The following is a 24,820-nucleotide window of genomic DNA, read 5'->3' as shown; positions in this document are numbered from 1 at the left end:
ATGCTTCTGGGCCTTCCTGGCCAACACAGGCATCCACCCCAGGGCTGGCCAAGGAGATTTTTTCTGTGTCTGCCCGTGGGGGGGAAGGGGGGATCACAAGCTTGTCAAGGGGGGCTGGGCCCACTGCACTTACAGTCCTCACGTTGGCCCCAGGTTGGTGTCTCCTGAGTTCTTGCCATGGCCACTTTTCCAGCTGCCTGCCTCTGGAGCACATGGAAGCCACGCCAGGACTGGGCCAGTCTCCCCACCCCACCCGGGTCCCGGCCACAGGCAGAAATTCCGTGGGTCAGGGGCTGGGCATTCTGCGATGGGGCTTCTGGCTGCCTGGTCTGGTCCTGGGGGTTGATTGTTGTTGTTGAGACAAAATCGGGGGAAGCATCGTGGGACAGTTGGCCAACCTAACCTCACTCCTGCTTTCAGAGTACGAGATAGAGCGGTCGTTCTTTCTGCGGATGAAGTGTGTCTTGGCGAAAAGAAATGCGGGCCTGACGTGCAGTGGGTACAAGGTACGAGGAGCCCCGTGTTGGGCGGGGAGGTGGCGGGGGTCCTCCTCAAGAACGTCTGCAGACAGCAGGCACGGGGACCCAGACGTTTCTGTCTAGGGGGCTGCTTGCCGCCGCTCCTGCGGCAGGTATGGGGGCTATACATTCTCTCCTGCGTGGTTTTTGGCTCTAACGACCAGAGGTCTCTATCTAGCCACTCCGGCTTAGTGCTTATAACAAGGGGATAAAATCTTGAGTTATAAATGAAGTAAACAAAACAGAATAGAAATACACTAAAAGGAAGATTCTTTTGATTCTACAGAGAGAATTCTTAATTTATTGGAATGGTATAGCTTGTCAGGTGAAATAAATGTCAAGTTCACAGACAAATCCAGTCCCATTGAAAGGGGGTGAGCATTACAGTCACCCCAGCAAGCATCATGGAACCAACGGTTAGCTTCCCATGGCGCTTTTGTTGTGCTGTCTAATGGTGACTTGGTGATGAGTTAATTATGGGTAAATCCATTACGCATTAGTCTTACCTTGTGGAGTTACTTGGGCAGACTCAGTTGGATAAGACAACCCTTACGTTGTATTATATTGTTTCCTGAGAAAGAAGCATAGCTCCGTTTCTTCTGAGCAGTGAACTGGGCGTCTGTCAGCATGTTGGCCTGACAGCTCACTAGAGGCTGGGCTGGGCATCGTCCAGCACACTCGAGAAGGCGGGCAGGCCCCGAGCCAGGAGGCGTGGGTGCCGGTCTGAGCCCTGGGCTGCTGGCGGCTGACCCTGCCCTCTGCTTTCCCCAGGTCATCCACTGCAGCGGCTACTTGAAGATCAGGCAGTATATGCTGGACATGTCTCTGTACGACTCGTGCTACCAGATCGTGGGGCTGGTGGCCGTGGGCCAGTCGCTGCCACCCAGCGCCATCACAGAGATCAAGCTGCACAGTAACATGTTCATGTTCAGGGCCAGCCTCGACCTGAAGCTGATCTTCCTGGATTCCAGGTGAGTCTGGCCCTGCTGCTCCTGCAGAGTTCTGGAAGAAGCCGACGTGGAAACTGGCCTGAAAGCTATACTGTTAAGCCAAAATATAACAAGGAATAAGTCACACTAAGAATGCACGTTAGAGGGGCGCCTGGGGGGCTCAGTCAGTTAAGCATCTGCCTTCCACTCAGCTCAGGTCATGACCCCAGCGTCCGGGGACCCCGAGTTGGGCTCCCTGCTTAGCTGGGGAGCCAGCTTCTCCCTCTCCCTCAGCTGCTCCCCCTGCTTGTGCTCTCTCTCTCTCTCAAGAATGTGAGTTAGAAAGTGGTTTAGTGGGACCAGGTCATGAGTTGAAAGAATTGCTATCAGCCGTAGGACACGGGGGGGGGGGTAGGCAGCTTCTCCGGGTACAAGATACTTGTTTTATATTATTTACTTATACCTTCATCATCTCACTGGAGTAGGAACTGGAAACGTGTGTTGTGGACACAAATTAGCTGTTTTTGAAGGCCCACGATGTTGGGATTGTGTCTTGTATCTCTGTCAAGCAGGTAGGACCTTAAAATTTTAAAAAACTGAGTAGTGTGGATGGGGGGGGGCAGCCCACGCAGGCTGGTGAGAAGCCACTGGAGCTGTGGCAGCCACCAGAGCTGAGGCTGTGAGCAGGCAGGTGGCCTTCCCTGGGGAAACCTGTGGTCACGAGCTCCGTGGGCGCCCCATCTGGGCCTGGCCTGGGAGGGTGAAGATGCCGTGGCCCCTGAACCGTCTCTCTCAACCGTCCTTTCCCCTTCTACTCGAGGACGCCCTCCAGCCTGAGGATCTCCTCTCGGAGGGAGAAGGGAGAGTGATGGAGGCAGACGCACTGATTTGTTGTTTGGCTACGCCTGCCGAAGGCCCCTGCACAGGGGAGGAGAGGGGTGGAGTGGCCAAGGCGGCAGGGCCATCCCCCAGGGCCGCCTGCAGGCTTCACTGGCCTTGAGGCCTCAGGCCTGTGGGGCTTCTTCCGGCTTCCTTTTTCTCATCGGTAAAACGAGTCAGCCCTGCCCTGCCCACTCGGCTACCCGCAGGCTGTTAGGAAAGGTGAAATTGGATCACTGACGTGAAGCATTTGTCAAAGTAAAAAGGCTGATGGGCTGCAAGGTGAGTCCCTTCACCTGGTAGCCCCAGAGTCATCAGCTGTACAGGGAGGACTAATGTTCAGAGACCCCACTTCTGCTTTTTGATGTGTGTGGCTAAGCTTCCTGGGAGAAAGGAGACAGATAATCCGTATGTAAATATAGATATATATCTTTTTGCTAAGATTGATAGATTTTTCCACATTTTTAATTGTGGTAAAATATACATGATGTAAAATTGGTCATTTTAACCAGTTGTGGGAGAAAACCATACATTACAGGCAGGAGGCGAAGACACGAATTAGCCGAGGTCATCGTTAGCACACCTCAGAACCTCAGAACCCTTCAAAGGTAGAGAAATGACGAAGGTTGACATGACGCACTTGGCCTCTGTGTTTTTAGAGGCTCTCAGCAAAGACTAGACATAACTGTTTGGGGGAGGGAGGTCAGCTGGCCAGACGCTGACAAATGCTCTTTTCCTGCAGCAAAGACAGGCACCTGCCAGGAGAGGGGCCTGGGTGGGTGGGCTGCCTGGGAGTGTGGGGAAGTGACAGTAGCAGTGGGAAGGGTTCTTTCTGGATTCAGGAGCCACTTGGAAAAGTGAACTGGAGGAATTCCAGCCGTCCAAGTTCATTATTTCAGACACTTGGGAGGTCCTCCCTTGTTATGTCCCTCTCCTAGTTGTCCTTTGATGATTCTAGGAAAAGCCTCTGAGGCTCAGTGAGTTCTCTGGAAGAGGAAAGAGGGAGGGATCCCCGGAGAAGGGATTTCAGGTCTTCTCAAATCGTTTGATGCACACAGCTTTGAAATGCAAAGGACAAACGGAGGGCTTTGCAGAAGAGGGCACTCGAGGGTAGTTTAGAGGTCGGATTGCTTGTGGAGGGAGCCTCAGGCCTGGGCTTTCTCGAATGCCTTTCTTTCTCCACTTCAGAGTGAGGGCCAGACCCCTGAGGTAAGTAGGAAAGAAAGACAGTGATCTGGAAGAAGACTCCCTGTCTCTGCAGAAGTCCCCTGCTGTTCTCCCAGCTAAGTACCAGGAAGCTTCTAGCAAAGCTTCTGAACTCCAGTCATCTAGGAAATGCTTAAGAGGGCAGAGACAAGCTGGAGAATTCTTCACACCCTCTCTGGTCTCTGGTCTTGCAGCTCGGTCTTTGATAGGCCTCTGGGCTGGGGGACCGAGGGGCTGGCCCAGGACCCAGAGGTCAGCAGAATGGCCCGGTGGGGTGGGAGATGTCAGGCCCTACATCCAAAGCCTAGAAGCCACAGTGTGGGGTTGGCTTGAAGCCCAGCAGCCCTAGAGTCACGGGCCCCCCACCCAGTGTAATCCCAGACACAACTGAACTCAGCATAACCTGAAATTTGGTTCATGGGGGTTTTGTGGTATTTCACTTTGAAACTGTAGCTGGTGCTTTTGCTAAGGATGGATGAACCCAGCCATGTTTGGGGTTTGGCAAATCCCTCTGACAGGTCTTCAGACACTGGAGGTTTGGAAAAAACCAGGAGGGCGTGCTGCCAGACCCTTCTCTTTCCCTTTAATTTTTAAAACCAGCGTGTACTTTGATGAGAAACTTAATATATGTGTTTCTGATTCATTTACACGTTCGGGGCCGTGGTTCTGTAACTTTACTTCCAAAGGGCCTGGGAACCCTCTTTCATCCTCACACCGTAGAGATGCCTGGTTTTCTTTTTGGGGAGAAGCCAGGTCTCAGTTTTCCTGCCACACAGTTCGACTCCAATGGGGCCTGAAGTTCTAGGTGGCCCTTAGACAAATCCCCTGAGCCCCGAAAGGCTGTGGCAAGTTCCCTTTCCCGCCTACCTCCAGCCCCGTCTCCTTCCCGCCCTGGAGGAACACCATGGAAATGTGTACACCAAATAGTGAGCGATTCCAGGGAAATATGAGGCTCCCGGAGATTTACGACCCGAAGCCTGCGCAGAACTCAACAGAAAGGGGAGCAGGTTATGGAGTGAAAGTGAGGTCAGGTTTCCCTGTTCCCCATTTCATTTACAGCCAACATTTCAGATACGAGCCAGCAGGACCCCCAGTCCCGGCCAGTCCTCGGGCCCCGCCTCTGCCCCCCAGGACCACCTCTCTTCCCTTAGAATCCTTCCTGTCCTCCTCTTTCATCTGTTCTTGAATGTCACCAAGGCGTTGGGGCCACCTCCTCTGAGGGCACAGCTCCCAGCTCAGTTGCTCAGGGCCTGGGAAGCGACACCATTGCCGCATGCCATTTTCACCTCCGGATGGAGTGATCTGAACACTAGTGATGATGTGGTCTTGGATGCTGAGAGCTGCTTTTCTTTAAAGAGCTGACGTGGGAAATCCGTGTTCCTGGGGCTTGATGAGAGCAGAGAGGTGATAATGGCAGGAAGGCTCCAGGAGCATGTTGCTCTTTCGCCAGTGGGCTGAAGGTGTACCTTGCAGTCACAGTGTTTGTGGGTGCTGGTCCACTATTTTCCGCGGGCTGCATGACCATCCTACAGTGATAGGAGGCGTCTGTGTCTCCAGCTGGTCTGTACATGCCACCGCCCAACCAGAGCAGCCTGAGACCAGCGTGCCAGGCAGCAGGTGTCCAGTGTGAGATGTCAAGGTTCACGCACACAGTAGCCGGGCTGCAGGAAACACCCAAGGGGCTGTCAGTGTGCAAACGGACAAACCGAATGTGATATCTACACAAAATAGAATATTACCCAGCCATGAGAACAAGGGGCATCCTGTCACATGCTACAGCATGGCGAAGCTTGGAAACATGATGCCAAGTGAGAGAAGCCAGACACAAAAGGACATAGGCCAAATCATTTCACTCCTCTGAGATACCTATTTTTTTCTATTTAATTAATTTATTTGTCAGAGAGAGTGCACAAGCACGGGGAGCGGCAGACAGAGGGAGAAGCAGGCTCCCTGCTGAGCAAGGAGCCCAATGTGGGACTCAATCCTAGGACCCTGGGATCATGACCTGAGCCGAAGGCAGACGCTTCACCGATTGAGCCACCCAGGCGCCCCACTCCTATGAGATATCTAGAATAGACAGATTCGTAGAGACAGAGGGAGATGCAGGTTACCTGGGTGGGGGAGCAGTGGGGAGTTCTGGAGATGGAAAGGGTGTTGGTCACATAACGTTTGGATGTAGTTATTGCCACTAAATGCACACTTAAACATGGTTAAAACAGCAAAGTTTCTGTTATGCATATTTTATCATAATAAAAAAACAAAGGTTCCCATTGGACTGTCAGCCCAAAGCCCCTGGAGAGTGGGGTCTTTCTCCCACTATTGGCATCAAAGTTCACTCGTAAGCGCCCCCAGAGAAGCTTCACCCTGAAAAAGGGAAACATGTTAAGCCATCCCAAATGTTCTTCTAGCCAGTAGTTTCAGAAGAACATTCCCGCTCATGAATAGTGCTACATCCTGCACTGGGCTAGAGTTCAAAGACTCTCTTCTTGTAAAAAAATATCATTCTCAGTTTCCAAAACCAACATCACCCCCCGCCCTGAACCTTTTAGCACTTGATTAGTTGGCAAAACCAATATTAGTTTAAATGAAAGGCAGTCTGCAGAGCAGTGTAACCCACGGAGCCACTGTCCCCCCCTCCCTCCACTGCCCCAGGGTGACCGAGCTGACCGGGTATGAGCCGCAGGACCTGATCGAGAAGACCCTTTACCATCACGTGCACGGCTGTGACGTCTTCCACCTCCGCTATGCGCACCACCTCCGTGAGTACCGCTCACCCCGTGCGGGGCTGTGGGCCGGGGCTGGCCAGGGAGGAGGGGTGAGGATGGGGCAGGAGGGCGGCCCTTGTGCGGTACAATGGTCGTCGGTTTTGCACCCACGAATGGTGGACGTCCTGCCCACTCCGTCCACCCCTTGATTAAGCACAGCTACTGCTCAGTTTTCAAACCTCCCGACTCACCTGCCAGTGACACAGTGGCGGGTGTGGGCTGGTGCAGAAGTTGCCAGATTGGAAATGGTGGATGGGAACCTCAGTTTCTCTGCGACATCTGGACACCAGTGGCAAGTGAGGGCAACCAGCAAAAGCAGCAACACGTACCAAGCTCTTACTACTGTCGGGCACCAGTTTAAGTGATGAACGATGTTGCCAACCTAGTGAGGGGGCTGCTCGTGTTCATATCCTTCTGTTACTACTGAGGAGGAGCCGAGGTTCAGAGAGGTTCAGCCACTTGCCTGGGGTTACACAGTGAGAGGCTGGCAGAGCCTGGAGCTGAAGCAGGCAGCAGTCGGCCTCTGACCACTGTCCATCACCTGGTTGGCCAGCTCAGGGGAGACCCCAGGTTCCCAGGAGGGAAAAAGTCAGCACGGAAAGAGTGAATAAGCAGAATTCGATTTGCCAATGCAGTCAGTTGGGCGAACATCTGGATGGGGTGGGGGTGGAGCTGTAGTCACGGAAACATTTAAAGAAGTGCCGCTTTTCTTCTAGAATCCAACTTGAGGCAGCAAAGAGCTGGCACGGAGTGGGATACCTCAGCCTCTCACGGTCCAGCCCTTCAGGCCGATGGCCGACTCGGGGGTGCTTGTTAATGGGGTGCAGGTGGTTGGAGGAGCCAGCCCAGACAGCATGGCCCCCATTCTTGCTTTGCTTTGTGTTGACGAGGAGGCGTTAGAGGACAAGTTGCTGGTGTCGAGCCGAGGGTGGACGGCGGGTCCAAGGACTGCTCGCTCTGTGGCCACATGGTCTGCCTGCCCAGTCAGTGTTGACTGGGACCCAGAGGGCATGGCAGTTACTAGGCTGTTGCTGGAAAGACTCAGACAGCTTCTTTCTGCTCCCTGTTGATTCACAACAGCGTGGAAAGGTCGCCGTGTGCGGACGGACTCGAAGTTGTGAGCAGCCTTTATGTTTCTTGCATTTTAATAGCTGAATCGTGATACAAGCACCCCTGTCGTTGTTGAAAGCAGCTTGGTCAGGAAGCAACTGCCCGCTGTTTGGATGGGATCTGTAGGTCGGCCTTGCTCGTACGGGAACTGAAAACAGGGTGCGAAGTGTCAATTTCAGAATTCGTTATTGGGGAGACTTGCTGGGCAGGGGGTAAGCGGGAGTGTGTGCTCTGGAGTCACGAGAGCCGTTGGAAGATGGAGAGGCGTCTGCTTTGAGGGTGTGGAGCAGTGTCATCACCACAGAGTAATCTAGAAGGGAGGACGGGCGTGAGGGTCCACACCTCCACACGGCCTGGGGGGGCCCAGGGAGGGACATTCCCTGCCGCTACCACTGCCAGGGGAGAAGGCAGGTGGCTGCTCTGAAAGCCCCCGCCCCACGGGTCCCCAGCCCCCTTCCATGGAGGCAGGAGCTTGTCAGGACCCCCGATAGCCAGCAAGCCCTGACAGCCCCCGAATTACCTGCAGGAAGAGTTGCTCCCCAGAGTGGGGCTGCTGCACTGGAGAACTTGAGGCCTCTAAGCACGAAGAATGGAAACTTATAGAATTAAGTTCATCATTTTAAATCTCGTTTCTGATCTCTTATGCTGCCTGGCTGACAGAGGGGAGCAGGGATTTTTTTTTTTCCGGGGGAAATAAATACAGTTTGTGCTTTGGAAATGTAATAAAGGCCGCAGTGACGATCAGCGCGAGGCTTCTGTGACCCCGACACAGATGTGTGCTTTTCACGTATCCATTCTGACCTTGCGTCAGTGTGGGGAGCTGGGCGGCCCTTGTGTCCATTTCCCGGATGAGCAGGTCGGCCCCAGGGGTGGAGACCTGTGGGAGGGCAGACAGGACTAGAGTTCAGGCCTGTTTGGCTCTCAAGCCTTGAGCGGTTTCCACCACAAGACGGCTCTTAGACGTGGAGACATGGGGCTGTCTTTGCTCCGTCAGGAGCCCCGGTTTCCCCAAGCTCACCCGGCTTGTGAAGGGACTTTATTTGAGAGGTCCTCTGCCATGTGCATGATACATTCTCCTTACCTCACTTAGGATTTGGTATTTCTAGACATTTTGATTATCCAAGGGAGCCCTGAAAGGGAAGGCATACACAGGTTTCCAGGAGACACAGAAAAGACAGAAGCATTTAGAAAGCAGAGGGAGCACAGTGTTGTTTTTTTTCCCCAAAGGGGCTAGAACTGGTAAATCAAAGAAAATTTAAAACGCCAATACTGACAATGATTGCTCCTGTGCAGTGACCTTCACTACGGGGGAGAAAGCAGCACGGGGACAGGAGGCAGACAGCATATCCCAGCCAGGCTTCGGGGAGACAGGCCATGGCCTCGGAATCCACCATGAGCCCCACGTCTGTCCCGGACTCCCGTCTGCCAGCTTTTCCTGATGTAAACTAGAGGAGCTTTGACAGTGAGAAACAGCTGAGGCTCTTACCCACAAACAGGGGTAGGAATTAGTCTTCCCGAGCTCACACCTTGGCTCCAGGATTGGAACCATCTTTGGACGTCCCCCTCAGGAAAGCCATTACTTTCCCCTCCAAAGCTGGGACTCTCAGATGAAGACAGGGGACATAGTCAACACCCAGAGCATGGTTTTTGGAAGCTGGGTCTTTATGGGTGTAGAGCTTGGGCGGTCTTGAAACCTCTGTGTTGTGAGCTACCTGAGACTCTGGTCTCCCTCCCACGCACAGAGCTGGGGCCAGAGGGGCCAACTCCAGAAGCCGACCTGAGCCTGGAGTTCAAGTACAGCGGTTTATTTGGACAGCAACTGAAATGGGCTTAGGGGACAGAGAAATAAGTCATGAAGGGGAAGGAGCCTTTAAGAGGAGCTTGTCTGAATGGGACTCGGTCATGGTGCCAAGGGGGTGAGCTGAGGTATTTATATTCCTGCTCCTGCCAGTCGTGGCTGAAGGCTGCTCTCGGGGCTGCTAATCCCCTTGCTCCCCCACGTCTGTTAGAGTGGGCTCTGCCGGACAAAGGCCTTGGGAGGGAGTTTCTGGGTGCGCTCCATGGTGAGGGCAGGGATGCGAGGAGGCATGATCAGAGCAAAGGTCCAAAGGGCTGTGTCTCCTCAGCCTCCTCCCCTCATTGGTCTCCAGGCTTTGCAAAGCTGGTCTCCATCCAGCCTTCCTGCCACAAGCTGCCCCTCACCTCCCCGCCCAGGTGGTCCTTCTGTCCTGGCATGCCTTGGTCACCTCTCTCTGGGGGGCTCTGTTGCCCCCCCCCAGGGTCTCTGTTGGTCAGTTGGAGTGCTGTCCACACCCAAACTCCTGCCCTGTGGTTGCTGGGGGAAGCCAAAACCCCCCACTCTTTCCAGTTCTGTTTTCACTCCCCACATGGTGTCCACTGCTGTCCCCTCTCCTCCGGAGGATGTTTCCAGCTCCTTCCAGCCCCACCCAAGGCCCTAAGTTCTTGTTTCTGAACGACGCTTTTCCCTCATGTTGTTCAGATCCTTATGGGGACTGTATTGGTCTGCTCGGGCCGCCATTACAAGATACCACAGGCCGAGGGGCTTAAACAACAGAAGTGTGTTTTCTCACAGTGCTGGAGGCTTGAATCTGATATCAAGGTGTCGGCAGGACTAGTTTCTCCGGAGGCCTCTGTCTTTGTCTTGTAGATGGCCGTCTTGTTCCTGTGGCCTCCAGTGGTCATCCCTCTGTGTGTGTCTGTGTCCTCCTCTCTTTTTATTATAAGGATACCAGCCATACTTGATTCGGGTCCCCCCATTCATTTTATTTCAATTACTTCTTTAAAGATCCTGTCTCCAAATACAGTGACATTCCAAGGTACTGTGGGACGGGACTTTAGCATATGAATTTGGGTGGAACACAGTTCAGTCCGTGACAGGGACTCTGTCTCAGAGCTCTTGTGTACCCAAGTAGTAGGCTTTGGGGGGACAGGTGAGAAGTCTGAGAAGTCAGGATTCGTCATTTGGAATAGTCCTGTCACATGATGCTTCAGTAAGTGACGGCAGGGCTTAGGGGCCTGGCCCAAGCCTCCTGCCCTCCAGGGTTCACCCAGATCCCGGATCCACACAGTGGCCCCTGCCCATGGGACTCAAGTGCTTCATTCCGATCACAGCCGGAGCTGGCTGGTGGCTGCCCCAGGAGCACAGACGTGCGGGGCAACCTCTGCCCCTTCCTTTCCATCCCACAACTGAAGGCGGCTGGAGGTGGCCAGGACTATGGTGACCCTCAGGACTCCAAGGCCATGGGACTCCAAGGCCTCCTCTTCCAGAGAGACATACAGACGCATCTGTCTTCACAGTTGATGAGGTCACTGAGCACAGGAAACATCTGCCAACACCCAGGGAGGTGACTGTCCCATTTTCCAAGGCCAGATTTTCTCCACACTGATGTCCAAAACCCAGGAATCCCTGGAGATGGGGCGAAGGGCTCTGCCAGCAGCGGAGCTGGACACACGGCAGTGGTGGCTCTGGAGGACCCCAGTCAGCCAAATGGTTTTCACACATTGTTCAAAATATTATCTTAACCCAGAGCAGGGATCCACGGGGTCCAAAGAAAGCATAGCCCCTAAAAAAAGAGAATTCAACACCTTCCAGAAAGTCAGCTTCATGAAGAGAAGCAGGGCTGGGCAGTGCCGTCTTTGGGGAGCATGGGCTTCCGGAGGTCAGATGGACGCTGGCATGGCCTTGGCATCTCGGCCTCTGTGTCACTGTGGACCTGGGCCTTCCTTGCAAGTCAGACTGTGCCAGAGCTTTCCCCAGAAGCTTCTGTAAGGAAAAATGAACACGGATCCTCTAGGGAATGTATTTGACCCTCCCAGCCTTCCCCCGCCCACCATCCGTGGTGGCTTCTGCAGAACGTGGGCCCCAGTGCAGGCATGAAAATCATGGGGCCTCAGGGCAATATGCAGCTTGGGAAGGGACTGATATCAGTGAAGTTGTGATTTCTGTTGAGGGACACTGGGCAGATTTCTTGTGGACACAGCAGTTTGGAAGAAGAATGATGTCCAAAAGGCTATTTGTCCAAGATGGTCGGAGAATGTCACCTAGCTCTCTAGTTAGGCCACTCTACAGCGTGGGCCCAGCTCAGAGAACACAGGCCATGTCCAACTGTCAAAACATTTCAATATCACAGAAAGACTTCCAAGCCTGAATATGTGGTCTACAGATCTCAAGCAATAACTGTTATAACAAAATTATAGGACAGCTGGTAGACACCCATGGAGAACGTACCTTAAACGGCACACAAGAGTAACAAACCCAAATGTTTATGGGGCCAGGCATGTGACATGTATGAAGGGCAACTGTAGGGCAGTAGGGAGTGGTAGAGCCTGCGGCCAACACATGACCACGCACAGGCAATCTGCATAACAACAGCACTGTGCCACCCGCAGAGCCCATGCAGGAGCACATGCGGCACACGGGATACCAGTTTGCACACATCTGTAGCTCCACTGCGGAACAGGGCACACAGGTCTTCAAATGGAAGTTTAACTTGAAAGGAGTTTCCAGTCTAGTGTGACGATTCCATTTCAGGCGACCCTAGCCTCTGCTGCTGGCCTTGCTCGCCTCTGGGCTGGAAATGCACGACCACGTTTCATTCATACTCAGATCCTTTCTGCATACTACCCTCCAAGCGGAGTCTGGAGGTAGGGGGGTCTTTGCCTTGCAGGTGAAGGCGTGGGGAAGCCTGCGCATTAAGGGGGAACCACGAGCGATGGAGCAGTAAATAATCCTTGAAAGCACAGCGTGGTCTACACCTTGTCCTGATCCCTGGAAGCAGCTTTGGACATCTAGAGGTGTAGACGGTACCTTTGGGGGGCCGGATGGGTCAGGCTCAGCCCATCTTCCGTGGTCGGTGCCACAATGTGGCCCGTGGGGACCTTCTTCCTGAAGGTGCTCTCCATGTCGTCCTTCCCATCAAAGTGCCTCAGCGTGGGGCAGGGCATCATGTGGGGAACAGCACGCAGCTCTTCTCGAGTCTCTCTGACTATTCGCCCCCGAGGCCGGAGCTGCCAGAGGGGATAAGAGCAGGAAGAGCGTGGGGATCGCACTCACCAGTTTTCCCATGGAGGGTGGTTTTGTTTCCTGGGGCTCTCCTAGCAAAATACTACAAACTAGGGGCTGAACACAAGGGAGATGTACTCTCGCGTAGTTCTGGGGACCAGAAGCCCGAAGGGAAGGTGTCGGCAGGGCTGGGCTTCCTCTGGGGACTCTGAGGGAGGATCCTTCCTGCCTCTTCCAGCTTCTGCTGGCTGCTGGCAATCCTTGGCTGTGGTCCCATCCCTCCAGCCTCTGCCTTGGAAGCCCGTGTGTGTCTTCTCTTCTTCTGTCTCTTAGAGGGGCATTTGTTCAAGGTAGGGCCCACCCTATTCCAGGATGATGTCGTCTTGAGATCCTTAACTTAATTACATCGGCAGAGACCCTTTTCCCAAATGTGGTCACATTCATAGGTTCCAGGGGTAAGGACGTGGAACATCTTTTTTGGGGGAACATTATTCAGTCACGACAGGCATTTTTGGTTTCCTTTTCAGCTCTTAAAATTCAAAATAGGAATAGATAATAGAAATACATACAAATAGAAATAGAAATTGTGCCCAGGCCAAGGTTTACCATCCTCCCAGACGCTGACAGGCTCGCTTGTGCCTTCAGGAGGAATTCTGGAGGAACCAGGCAGGCCACCTTCTTTTCTGGATAGCAAATTCACAGAACCAGAATTTCCACCACAAAGCAGCCTCAGAAAACTATGACCACTGGCCTCCATCTCATCATGGGCCACCCTGATTTCAGAAATATCTCAGACCACGATGTTGGAGATACCATGGCCTAGAAGCACCAAGGCCAAGTCCTCCGCTCCCAGAGCTTACAGCTTAGGGGACATCTCCAGCCTGCCCCCCTCCATCACCCCCAAGCAGGGCCTCCCCTCATAGCCCTCCACCCCGGGATCATTTCGGGCAGCTAATTAACAACAACAGACTGGAAGGGGAGATAGAGCAAACCAAGGAATGTTGTGACTAAGTGTCTAGGATTTCCCCTTGGATTGATACGTGGACTATCACCATGAGTCGTAGAGAAGCAAAAAAAAAAAAAATTCTTTGTCTATGTTTGTTTGGTCTCCGTATCTAAGCCCCATCACAGCAGAGGCAGGGAGGGTCAGAAATAAAATCTCTGCGACTTCTGCTGTTGGAATCCTAATATAAAATATGTGGGATAAACTGGCTTTATTGTATTCAGCTTAGATGATTGTGGGTAGGTTTTAGGAATGTTGTAAGGAATAAGGAAAGTATGGGGGTGCCTGGGTGGCTCAGTTGGTTAAGCATCTGACTCTCGATTTCAGCCCAGGTCCTGATCTTGGGGTCGTGGGATTGGGCCCCATGTTGGGCTCCACACTCAGTGCAGAGTCCCCTTGGGATTCTCTCTCCTTCTCCCTCTGCCCCTCCCCCCTGCACGTGCGTACTCGCTCTCTCTCAAAAAAAAGAAGAAAGAAAGAAAGAAAGAGAAAGAAAGAAAGAAAGAAAGAAAGAAAGAAAGAAAGAAAAAGAAAAAAGAAAGGAAGAAAGGAAGAAAGGAAGAAAGAAAGAAAGAAGTACAAGATAGGAAAAAGGAAAGGCATCTGGTCTTATTGCCAGGGGCACTACAGACTCCTCTGGGGCAGATTTCAAAGTGGAGGAGCTTCATAAGCACTCCTGTTGAAGGAGGAATGGCCACTTGGGAAATCCACATAGGGAACCCTTGTTGGATCTTACCGCATCTCTTTTGGGGCCCAAAGCAAATTCATTGAGTCTCCCTTAACCTTCCTTCCACCTCTCCTTTCACATGTAGCTACAGAGAACCTTCTGGAGGCTGGTGCCCCCTCCTCCCACAGGGGTCCCTCTGAAAAAAGGGATTCAGAACACCCAGCCTAGGGCCCCAGCTGTGCCCTCAAGATTTGTTGGCCCCACATTCCCCGTGATGCCTGCCTCCCATGGTTGGGGGGGGCGGGATGGTGAAATGAGGCAATGTTTGCAAACCTGAGCTGGAAATAGAAACTGTGGATTTTGCTGTTAAAAAAGCAAACCCCAAGAGGAGAAGCATTGTAAATTTAGCTCTTTCCTACTACTTCTGTCTGCGCTCTTCGGCATGGAATCTCGCTCCTGCCAAGGGAGCCCACGCCGGTGCACATGCCAACCCTGGGAAGAAGAGCACTCGTGTCTGCATTGTCCCAGAGAGCCGTGCCCTTCGACTGGGCGGGATGGCGATTGTGGGGCTAAGTGAGGGGCGCGAGGCCTCATATGTGTTGAATTTCCATTTCCTGACCCCCACACAAACTACTTACCTGTGGGAAAATCGTTGTTCACTTTTATTAAGAAATGAACACCTCCTTATTGTTGGAAATGTAGGCAGTCAAGAAAAGCTGAGAAGAAGAAAATGAAACTTACTTGTAATTTGACCAGTCAGATAATGAGAGTTAATATATATCAAGTCCTTGCTGTGTGTCCGAGCCCCTGTTCTAAAGCTTCACGCAGATTATCTGTCCTCCCAGCAGCGTGTGAGGTAGGGAGTATGATCATGCCCTTGTTCTAAATAAGGAAACTGAGCCACAGGGGGTTAGTAACTTGTCCGTGATCACACAGTTAGCTGGGTGTATATGTGTGTGTGCACATGTGCGTGCACTTTCTCCTACCTGTACTCTACGTACTTCTGAATCTTGTCTCTTTTTTTAATGAGACATAATTGACACATAACAGTATATTAGTTTCGGGTGTGCAACGTAATGATTTGACATTTGTATGTATTGCTATGTGACCACAATGAGTCTAGTTAACATTCCTTACAATATATAGTTTTAAATTTTTTTCTTGAGAGCTTTTAAGACCTACTCCCTTAGCAACTTTCCGTATATAATACAGTGTTATTCACTTAAGTCCTCATGCTGGACATTACATCTCCAGGACTTATTCATTTAATTTATTTTTTTATAAAGATTTTATTTATTTGAGAGAGAGAGAGACAGCAAGCATGAGTTGGGGAGGGGCAGAGGGAGAAGCAGACTCCCCTCTGAGCTCGGAGCCCAAAGCGGGGCTCCATCCCAGGACCCTGAGGTCATGACCTGAGCTGAAGTCAGATGCTTAACCGGCCGAGCCACCCAGACGCCCCTCCAAGACTTATGTATTTCAAAACCGAAAGTCTCGACCTCTTGATCCCTCTTACCCATTTCACCGCCTGCGACCCTTCAGCTTTGGCAACAGCCAATCTGTTCTCTGAATCTATGAACTTTTTTTTTAGTTTGCACATGTAAGTGAGGTGACACGGTATTTGTCTTCGACTTATCTCACTGAGCATAATGCCCTCAGGGTCCATCCATGTTGTCCCAAATGGCAGGATTTCCTTCTTTCTTTATGGCTGAACAGTATTCCTCTGTGTGTGTGTGTGTGTGTGTGTACATATATACACCACAATTTCTTTATCCACTCATCCATGGATGGACACTTAGGGTGCTTTCATTTCTTCGCTTTTGTAAGTAATGCTGCAATGAACATGCGGGCACAGATATCTTTTCAAGTTAGTGTTTTCATTTCCTTCAGAAAAATTACCCAGAAGTGGAATTTCTGGATCATATGGTAGCTCTGTCTTAAATTTTTTGAGGAACCTCCTTACTGTTTTCCATAGAGGCTGCACCAATTTACATTCCTACATATAGGGCATGGGGTGCCCTATATCCCTTTTCCCTACATCCTTGACAACACTTATTTTTATTGCTATGCAGTACCACTTGTTATTTTTGCTTTTCATCTTTTAAGGAATTTTGGGGGGTTCCATACAAATTTTAGGATGGTTGGTTCTGTTTTTTCAAAGGATGATGCTGGAATTTTGATAGGGATTGCATTAAATCTATAGATTGCTCTGGATAGTATGGACATTTTATATGAATTCTTCCACTCCATGAACATGGGATATCTTTGCATTAATTTGTGTCTCCTTCAGTTTCTTTCACTAATGTCTTGTAGTTTTTAGGGTATAGGTCTTTCACCTCCTTCATTAGATTTATTCCTAGGTATTTTAGTCTTTTTAATGTAATTTGTAAAGGGGATTGTTTTCTTAATTTCTCTTTCTGATAGTTCATTATTAATGTATAGAAACCCAACAGATTTTTGTATATTGATTTTATATCCTGCAACTTTACTCAATTCATTTATTGGTTCTAAGAGTTTTTTGGGGGCACCTGGGTGGCTCAGTTGTTAAGCATCTGCCTTTGGCTCAGGGCGTGATCGGCATTACGGGATCGAGCCCCACATCAGGCTCCTCCGCTGGGAGCCTGCTTCTTCCTCTCCTACTCCCCCTGCTTGTGTTCCCTCTCTCTCTGGCTGTCTCTCTCTGTCAAACAAATAAATAAAATCTTAAAAAAAAAGAATTTTTTGATGGAATCTTTAGGGTTTTCTGTATATAATGTGTCATCTGCAAATAGTGACAGTTTTACTTCTTCTTTTCCGATTGGGTTGTCTTTTATTTCTTTTTCTTGCCTAAGTGCTCTGGCTAGGACTTCTGATTCTATGTTAACTAAAAGTGGTGAGAATGAGCATTCTTGACTTGTTCCTGATCTGAGAGGACAAGCTTTCAGTTTTCCCCTGTTGAGTGTGGTGTTAGCTGTGGACTTGTCATAAATGGCCTTTATTATGTACAGTGGGCTTTTATATCCCCATTTTATTGAAAGGGTTTTTTGAAATTATAAATGGGTGATGAATTTTTCCAAATGCTTTTTCTGCATCTATTTTATCCCTCACCTTGTTAATGTGGTGTATCCTATCGATTGATTTGCAGATGTTGAACCATCCTTGCATCCTGGAAATAAATCCCATTTGATCTTGGTGTGTGATCCTTTTAATGTATTGTTGAATTCAGTTTGTTAATATTTTGTTGAAGATTTTTGCATCTATTTCATCAGAGATATGGACCTGTAATTTCCCTTTTTTGTGGTATCCTTGTCTGGTTTTGGTATCGGGGACACACTGGCCTCATAAATGTGTTTGGAAGTATTCCCTCCTCCTCTGATTTTCCAAAGAGTTTGAAAAAGATTGGTATTAATGCTTCTTTAAGCATTTGGTGAATTCGTCAGTGAAGCCATCTGGTCCTGGACTTCTGTTTGTTGGGAGGTTTGGATCACTGAATCAGTCTTCTTACTAGTAATCAGTCCTGTTCAGATTTTCTGTTTCTTCATCATTCAGTCTTCATAAGTTGTATGTTTCTAGCAAATTAGACATTTCTTCTAAGTTACTCAATTTGTTGATATGTAATTGTTCATAGCAGTCTCATATGATCTTTGTATTTCTGTGGTCTTGGATGTGCCTTTTTTTCATTTATCATTATATCATACACATTCCCCATAATACTACAAAATTTTATTAATCATTATTCCAGTAGCTGCATAGTACTCCAAAATTATTTACCATCTTCCCTAAACTTCTTGGGCAGTTAAGTCTCCCCCTCCTTTTCCCCCAGAATTATAAGCAGGAATCCTTGTAAGAGGATCAATTATTGGAAGTGAAGTCCATGTCAGTGGATATGAGCCATCAGACTGCTTCCCAGAAGGAACGTACCAATTCATGCTTCTGTCAACATGTGACAATGCCTCCCACCACAGATTAGCTGACATTGCCCATTGTCATTTCATTATTTTGAGATACAATCCACATAGTATAAAACTCACCATTTTAACCATTTTCAGAGGTTTTCAGCATATTTACAATGTCGTGCAACTATCACCTTTACTGAATTCCAGAACATTTTCTTCATCCCAAGAAGAACCCTGGTACCCATCAGCAGTCACTCCTGGTCCTCTGCATCCCCCAGCTCCTGTCAACCACTAAGCTGCTTTTGATCTCTAAAGGTGTGCCTATTCCGGACATTTCACATAAATGGAACCATATATTTTTTTCTTTTTAAATGTCTGCTGATTTAATGGATGGTATCTAGCTTTGAGTTTAGCAAATACATTGAATATTTGTTTATCACTTATATTTATTCTTTGGTGAATTGTTTGTTCAGGTCCTTTTCTCATATTACTTTTAGGGTCTTAATGTTTTCATTGATCTGTGTGAGCTCTTTATATATTAAGGCTAGTAGCTCTTTGACTATTGTATTTGCAGTAATTTTTCTTCTGCACCAGAATATTTTACTGCAGGTGTTAAAGTGGATGATAAAGAAGCACCTTTAATATAAAAAGAAGCCACAAAAGGCATTGGAGAGCCCCAGGAGGGTTTGGGCAGACAGTGATGGGGGCTCTGCCTAGTGGCACAAGATGAGGGCTGAATTTCTGTGTCTGTGAGCCCCCAGGGTTTCCTTCAGTGCCAACTAGTGCAGGCACAGAATTTGGCCACCTCCCCACATCCCTGCTCAGGTGGCTGCTAATTAGGGCCCTGGGGCCAGCACTGTTTTGAGAAGCAGGGATGCCCTATAGCCATGACCTAGACATTAAGGGATGCCTTTTAGATTTGTGCTGGCCTTCCCTTTCCTGGAGAAGACTAACTGGGACTTTCTCCTCTCCACTGCCCACCCAAAGCTTCTGGCACTTTCGTTCCCCTCCAGCCTGTGTCCTCCAGGCCCTGAGGGAAATCAGCACAGAGGCTTTGGAAGTGAGTGTGGCTCAGCAGTCTGGAGTTTGCACCCATGCATGGAAGATGGGCCCATAGGCCCAGTGTTCAGAAACTAGCCAAGCAGAGTTCTTTCCTACATGTGCAACATAGGAAATTAACAGGCCTGAGGAAAAGTGGGGTTGATGGGAAGAAAATATAAAAGGCCACAGAACAGCAGTCTCACGGTGAATGCACACATGTTCTGGAGAGCAGCACATATCAACAACAATTGACACTTGGTTGAATGGACTTATTATTTTGTTAAAATAACTACATCACCCCCTCCCCCTGGTGCCTATTAAGGGTTTTGGGGATTAAGGGTTTGGGGGATTATAACATAATTGTGGCATTTGGGAAACTGAAAAGCAGAACCAATTTTATCACTCTGCCAGGTGCAAATGTTGTATGGGGACTAATTGTTTTTCGCAATGAAATCAGTGAGTATTAAATTTGATGGGAGGGGAGAGATTGCTCCTCAGACCCCTTGAAATTGTAGGCAGAAATCTTGCATGTGTGAATATGTGTGCGTGTGTGTGCGTGCAAGCATGCACCTTCCTGTGGAGAAAGCCCATTCCTCTGTCAAGTTCTCAGAGGTGCCCTTGACCCCAGAAAGGTCCAGAACAGGGGCTGCAGGTTACCCATGGGGTGGTGTCCCCAAAGTGGGACCTGCTAATTGTCCCTCGGGATTCATGTCACCTTGTGCTTGCAGTGCTGGTGAAGGGCCAGGTGACCACCAAGTACTACCGGCTGCTGTCCAAGCTGGGCGGCTGGGTGTGGGTGCAGAGCTATGCCACCGTCGTGCACAACAGCCGCTCATCCCGGCCGCACTGCATCGTGAGTGTCAATTATGTCCTCACGTAAGTCAGACGTATTTGTTTCCTTGCTCTCTCCTCCTCCCCTGTCCCTCATCAGCCCGCTCCCACAAGCACCATCTCTCCCTCTCTCTCTCTCTGTCAGTCTTTCTGAAACTGTTCATTTGTCTGCTGTTTTGTTTTTATTTGAACAGTCTGTTCATTTGGGAAGGTCCAAACTATTTCTGTACTGAGCACTGAGAGCCAGGTGCTAGGCAGTGCGGGGAGCACCAGAAAGGGAGCCCTGCCCCAGGCACAGCTGAAGATCAGATCACAGAGACCAGCTGAGGGTGGGGGGAGATGGCCCCCTCCATCCTGCATAAGCTGTACAGGCGATGTACATCCCGGACCAGGAATATGAATTTATACTCTTCGTGCCCACAAACATCCGGTCATCTTGCATGCTCCTGCCATTTGGGACAGGAGATAGCTCGCATTCTCTCCCTTTCTGTAGAGCCCGTTGTAGATGATGATGAACGTTTAGAATCCTTTAGAATCCCAGAAGGTCAAGTTCAGTTGCAAATACTTTTAAGACCATTAGGCACAACAGGACATGCGTCTCCCTGGGACCATATACTACTGTGGACCCACCATGGCTACTGTACGTGCAATCACCCGCCCCCAGCTCTGGCTCTGAACTTGATACCCTCGCAGCCCCCCAGTCCCACCCTGAACAAGGTCCTCCAGTGTGCTCTACGGCACTGAGGGTTTAGGCTCTCAGTTCTTTCACAGAATGATTGCTGGGTCCCTGGTTTCTTGGTTTGGTTTGGTTTTTTTAGAACTAGAGTGTGATTTTAGCAAAACCGTAGGGAAGAAAGCATTTTAGCCACTTAATGATTCTTCCTAAGCAAACAGGTGTGGGCTGGTACTTTGGGCAACTCCCCCCCCCCATCCCATGAACACAACCATGCCTAGTTGGCTCTTTAGGGCAGAAACTGGTGCCTGTTGTGGAAATGGGCGAAGCTGGCAGCCAGGCTCCTGGACCCTTGACGGTCCCCCACTCACGCCTCCCTGGGTGCAAACTAGAGAACCAGCTGAGGCCCAGATACTCAAACTGTTAAGTAGTGCTTCTGCCCTTTCCTTTTGCCCTGACACACTTCCTCGTGGCCCATGGCGCCCCAGGGAAATGTGTTTGGGAGTTACAGGATGAGAGAGAACTACAGTGACAACCCCCCCCCCTGCTCCCCCCGCTGTTCCTGCTGGAGAACACTGACCTCACTCAGCATTGCCCAGGCCTTCAGCGGGGGCTTTTATCATGAGGGTGGGCTGCGCCCTGCTCAGGTCCTGTCCCATCCAACCTCAGTGAAGCTGTGCTGGAGCTCTGTGATGCCCTCGCTCAGCGGTGGGGCCAGGGAAGCCGCCCTTCCCGGCAGCCCGCTGGACAGGACTTGTCCTGCTCTTGCTTCTCAGGGATATCGAATACAAGGAACTGCAGTTGTCGCTGGACCAGGTGTCTACGTCCAAGTGCCAGGACTCCTGGAGGACTGCCTTGTCTACCTCACAAGAAACTAGGAAATTAGCTAAACCCAAAAATACGAAGCTGAAGACAAAGCTGAGAACAAACCCTTACCCCCCACAGGTAACACGCGGGGCCCGCTGGGGCAGGGTGCAGCAGACACCCGGCCTGGGGGGGCTCAGGACCCCCAGCCTGTTTGGGAATGCCGAGCCTCTGACTGCAGAGCAGGTCTCCTGGCCTGGAAGCTTCCCTGTGCAGTGCGGCAAGGTCCCCTGGGGCTGTCCCGCAAACACAGCAGTGACTCGGCCTGGAGGCACTCAAAGCCAACATCTGGGAGGACTCGTCAGAATTAGGAGAAAGACTAAATTAGGAAGGCACATCAGCTTGTTGGAATCCATGTTAATGTGGCTTAGAGAACAGTGCGTTGTGTTTCCATATCACAATGAAAATCTTCCTTTTTAAAAATTTTTTAATGAAATTTATTTTTTATGAAAATTTTATTTTTTAATGAAAACTTTTTTTTTTTTTAAGTAGTTTGTAACCTCTCAGAAATAGAAAGTGCCTATGTGTATCTGGTACGTGGTCATCTTGGGCTGGGGGGATCTCATTCCACACAGGAGGTGGGTCGCTGTGGTACTGTTTGCTGTGCACCTGTCCCCAGTGGGACCTCACTGTGGTGGCCGAGGTAGGCCCAGCCCAGGGATGCCGTTGAGCCCTAGAGGGTGGGGTCTGGTGAGGCCGGAAGGCAGTGTCTCACTGGCCCCTTCATCTGTCTTCTTTGCCATGCAGCAATACAGCTCGTTCCAAATGGACAAACTGGAATGCAGCCAGCTGGGAAACTGGAGAGCTAGCCCCCCGGCAAATGCCCCGGCACCCCCAGAACAGCAGCTCCATTCAGAAAGCAGCGACCTTTTGTACGCCCCGTCCTACAGCCTGCCCTTCTCCTACCATTATGGACACTTCCCTCTGGACTCTCACGTCTTCAGCAGCAAAAAGCCAATGTTGCCGGCCAAATTCGGGCAGCCCCAAGGATCCCCGTGTGAGGTGGCACGCTTTTTCCTGAGCGCCCTGCCAGCCAGTGGTGAATGCCAGTGGCATTACGCCAACCCCCTAGTGCCTAGCAGCCCGTCTCCAGCTAAAAACCTTTCTGAGCCACCGGTGAACGCTGCTCGGCACAGCCTCGTGCCAAACTACGAAGGTGGGTCGTGTTTGCACGAGGGGAGGGGGCGGGACTGTGGACAGCGGCGGCGGTGGTGGGTGGCAAATGGAAAAAGGATCCTCACACTGTGGGCCAACTTTTCCTTCTTCTGCCTGTAAGTAGGAATTGCTCCGCTTTCCTGCTCTTGATGGGAATAGCTTCACGAGAGGGAGACGAGCAGGGTGACCGAGTCCGCGTGCCTCTCGTGGCATCAGTGACAGTGTTGAGGGCAGAGGAACCCGGGTGTTTAGCCACCCTCCCTGAAAACCCTGGCCTCATTTGCTCCCCAAGAGGGAGACAAAGTGATTTTCAAACCCAGCTCCCGGGTACTGAGAATGCTCCAGCCGCATTTATTTTACAAGATTACTTTTCCACTCCACCCAAAAATGAATACGGGACGCTGTTGGTTTTCTTCCCACGCCAGTTTTCAAAGTGCAGAAAACAGTGGTGGAAATTCATGAGCTCAAAGACAGAAATGTCACTCACCGACCCAGGGCAAATAACATAAACACTCCACGACTCAGTTTATTCATCTGTAAAATGCCACCATAACCCATGTGATACACCTACTACCGCAGGGCTTGGCACACAGTAGGCACCTGCCCAGCACCGCTGGTTCAACAGCAGAGGCAGGAGTGGCCCCTCCCCCAGCTCTTCCTGGTAGCAGACAAGCAGATGTCCTCCGGGGATGGGCCACCAGCTTCCCCAGCCCAGACAGAGTCCTGTTTGCTCACTGGCCCAACCCCAGGCAGAGGGTGGGTGGGGTTGAGGGGTAGCCGCAAGAGGTGTATTTGTGTGTCACGCAGACCTAACGACTGCTCAGAGGGTAGAACAAGATGGTGCAAGTTTCCTGCAGGGGCTACTGCATTCGGGGTAAATGGTACACGCTCAGAAAAGAAACACCTGCCTGAAGAGGAGAGCTCTCTGGAGCCCCCCCCCGCCCCCTTCCCCACTCTAACTTTCTTTCTTTGGAGGCAGGGCTCTGTTCCTCCTCGGGCTGCCTGGGGAATCTCTTGCTGGGCCTGTCTTTCAAGGCGGAGACACATTTTGTCTCTAAATCTGAGAGGAGGGATAGACTGTGGGAGAAAGCTAACCATCTTGGAGATTACTAGAACGTATGTTTCAAAAGTAGCCAGCTTAGAAAAGAACACGCCAGCGACTAGGGCAGTGCAGCCCTGCCTTCTGGCCTGGGCCAGTCCTTGCAGCCACAGTTTCTCAGATTTGGAACCATAGCCATCAGCGTACTGGATCGCTCAAATAACCAAGGAAGGGAAGTAAAGCTAAGCATTTTGATAACAGCTGAAAGTATTATTGCCTTGAGATTGACCTGAGGGAATTCTTTTTCTTTGCGTGTGGAAGCTGGCCAATGATATAACTAACACACAGCTTCTTTTTTTTTTTAATTGCTATTTTGAAAGTGAAAGTGGTTAATAAGGAGCTCATTTGTCATATACTTGGTAAAAATGGACCAAAGGTGCTAATTTGGGGCAATTTGTGATCTACTTTCTAGTCTTTTTTGATGTTAAAGGAAGACAAAGTTTGTCTTAAGGTTAAAAAAAACCCAGCATAGGGAGCTAATTGATTGCAGGCACCTGATTAGTGAGGGTGATTATTAACTTTAGTTATGACGGCACTAAAAGGAGCAGGCGTGATTACCACCTCACCCTCCCTACTGAGGGCTAAGCAAAAAAAAAAAAAAGAAAGAAAGAGAAAGAAAGAAAGAGAAAAAGAAAGAAAGAGAAAGAAAGAAAGAAAACGAAAGAAAGAAAGAAAAGAAAAGAAAGAAAAGAAAGCAAAGAAAGAAAGAAAAAGAAAACAAAAAAGAAAACAGGTTGACTGGGGCCACCTTACCCGTCAGGCAGTGGAAGCCTCTAGACCAACGCTGTCCAATATGGTAGCCAGTAGCCACGTGCGGCTGTCGCGCACTGACATGTGGCTAGGGCAGCGAGAGGTGCTGCTGTGTGTGCACTGCACTTCCAAGACAGAAACAAAGAGTGAAGTATCGCAATCATTTGAAAGTATTGACTCCACACTGAAAAAACCTATTGCACATGTGGCATTACATTGAGTGCACCGTGTCCATGAGTTGCACCTGTTCCTCTTCGCTCCTTAATGCGACCACCGGAGCACTGCAGCTTGCCGTTGGGCAGCACGGGCCTGGGCGCGGAGGGCAAGGGGCCCAGGCGGCTGCGTGGGCGGTGGGCGGTGCGCGCTGCGGGTGGCCGAGGGGTGGTGGCGGCGCCCGGACCCGCCGGGTTGGTGCTGCTTTGGGCAGGTCCCCTT

General features: G+C 50.4%; 1 protein-coding gene across 2 annotated transcripts in view; it reads left to right on the top strand.

Annotated features, from left to right (window-relative positions):
• SIM2 (SIM bHLH transcription factor 2) overlaps positions 1–23,248 on the top strand; it is a 46,221-nt gene extending 22,973 nt beyond the window's left edge. Inside the window, exons 5-10 of one of the 2 annotated variants that reach the window (XM_034655679.1) lie at positions 421–506; positions 1,290–1,489; positions 6,185–6,291; positions 19,742–19,889; positions 21,294–21,462; positions 22,129–23,248. In XM_034655679.1, the coding sequence (XP_034511570.1) occupies positions 421–506; positions 1,290–1,489; positions 6,185–6,291; positions 19,742–19,889; positions 21,294–21,462; positions 22,129–22,656 (1,238 nt within the window). In that variant the 3' untranslated portion in view covers positions 22,657–23,248. Of the gene's footprint in view, positions 1–420; positions 507–1,289; positions 1,490–6,184; positions 6,292–19,741; positions 19,890–21,293; positions 21,463–22,128 lie in introns of those variants that run through there. The other variant, XM_034655681.1, reaches the window with a different exon arrangement.
• Positions 23,249–24,820: the final 1,572 nt, after the last annotated feature.

Source organism: Ailuropoda melanoleuca, chromosome 1 (assembly GCF_002007445.2).
Source record: "Ailuropoda melanoleuca isolate Jingjing chromosome 1, ASM200744v2, whole genome shotgun sequence".
Taxonomy (NCBI): domain Eukaryota; kingdom Metazoa; phylum Chordata; class Mammalia; order Carnivora; family Ursidae; genus Ailuropoda; species Ailuropoda melanoleuca.
The sequence above is the reverse complement of the archived record's forward strand: the minus strand, read 5'-3'. Positions and strand labels throughout refer to the sequence as shown.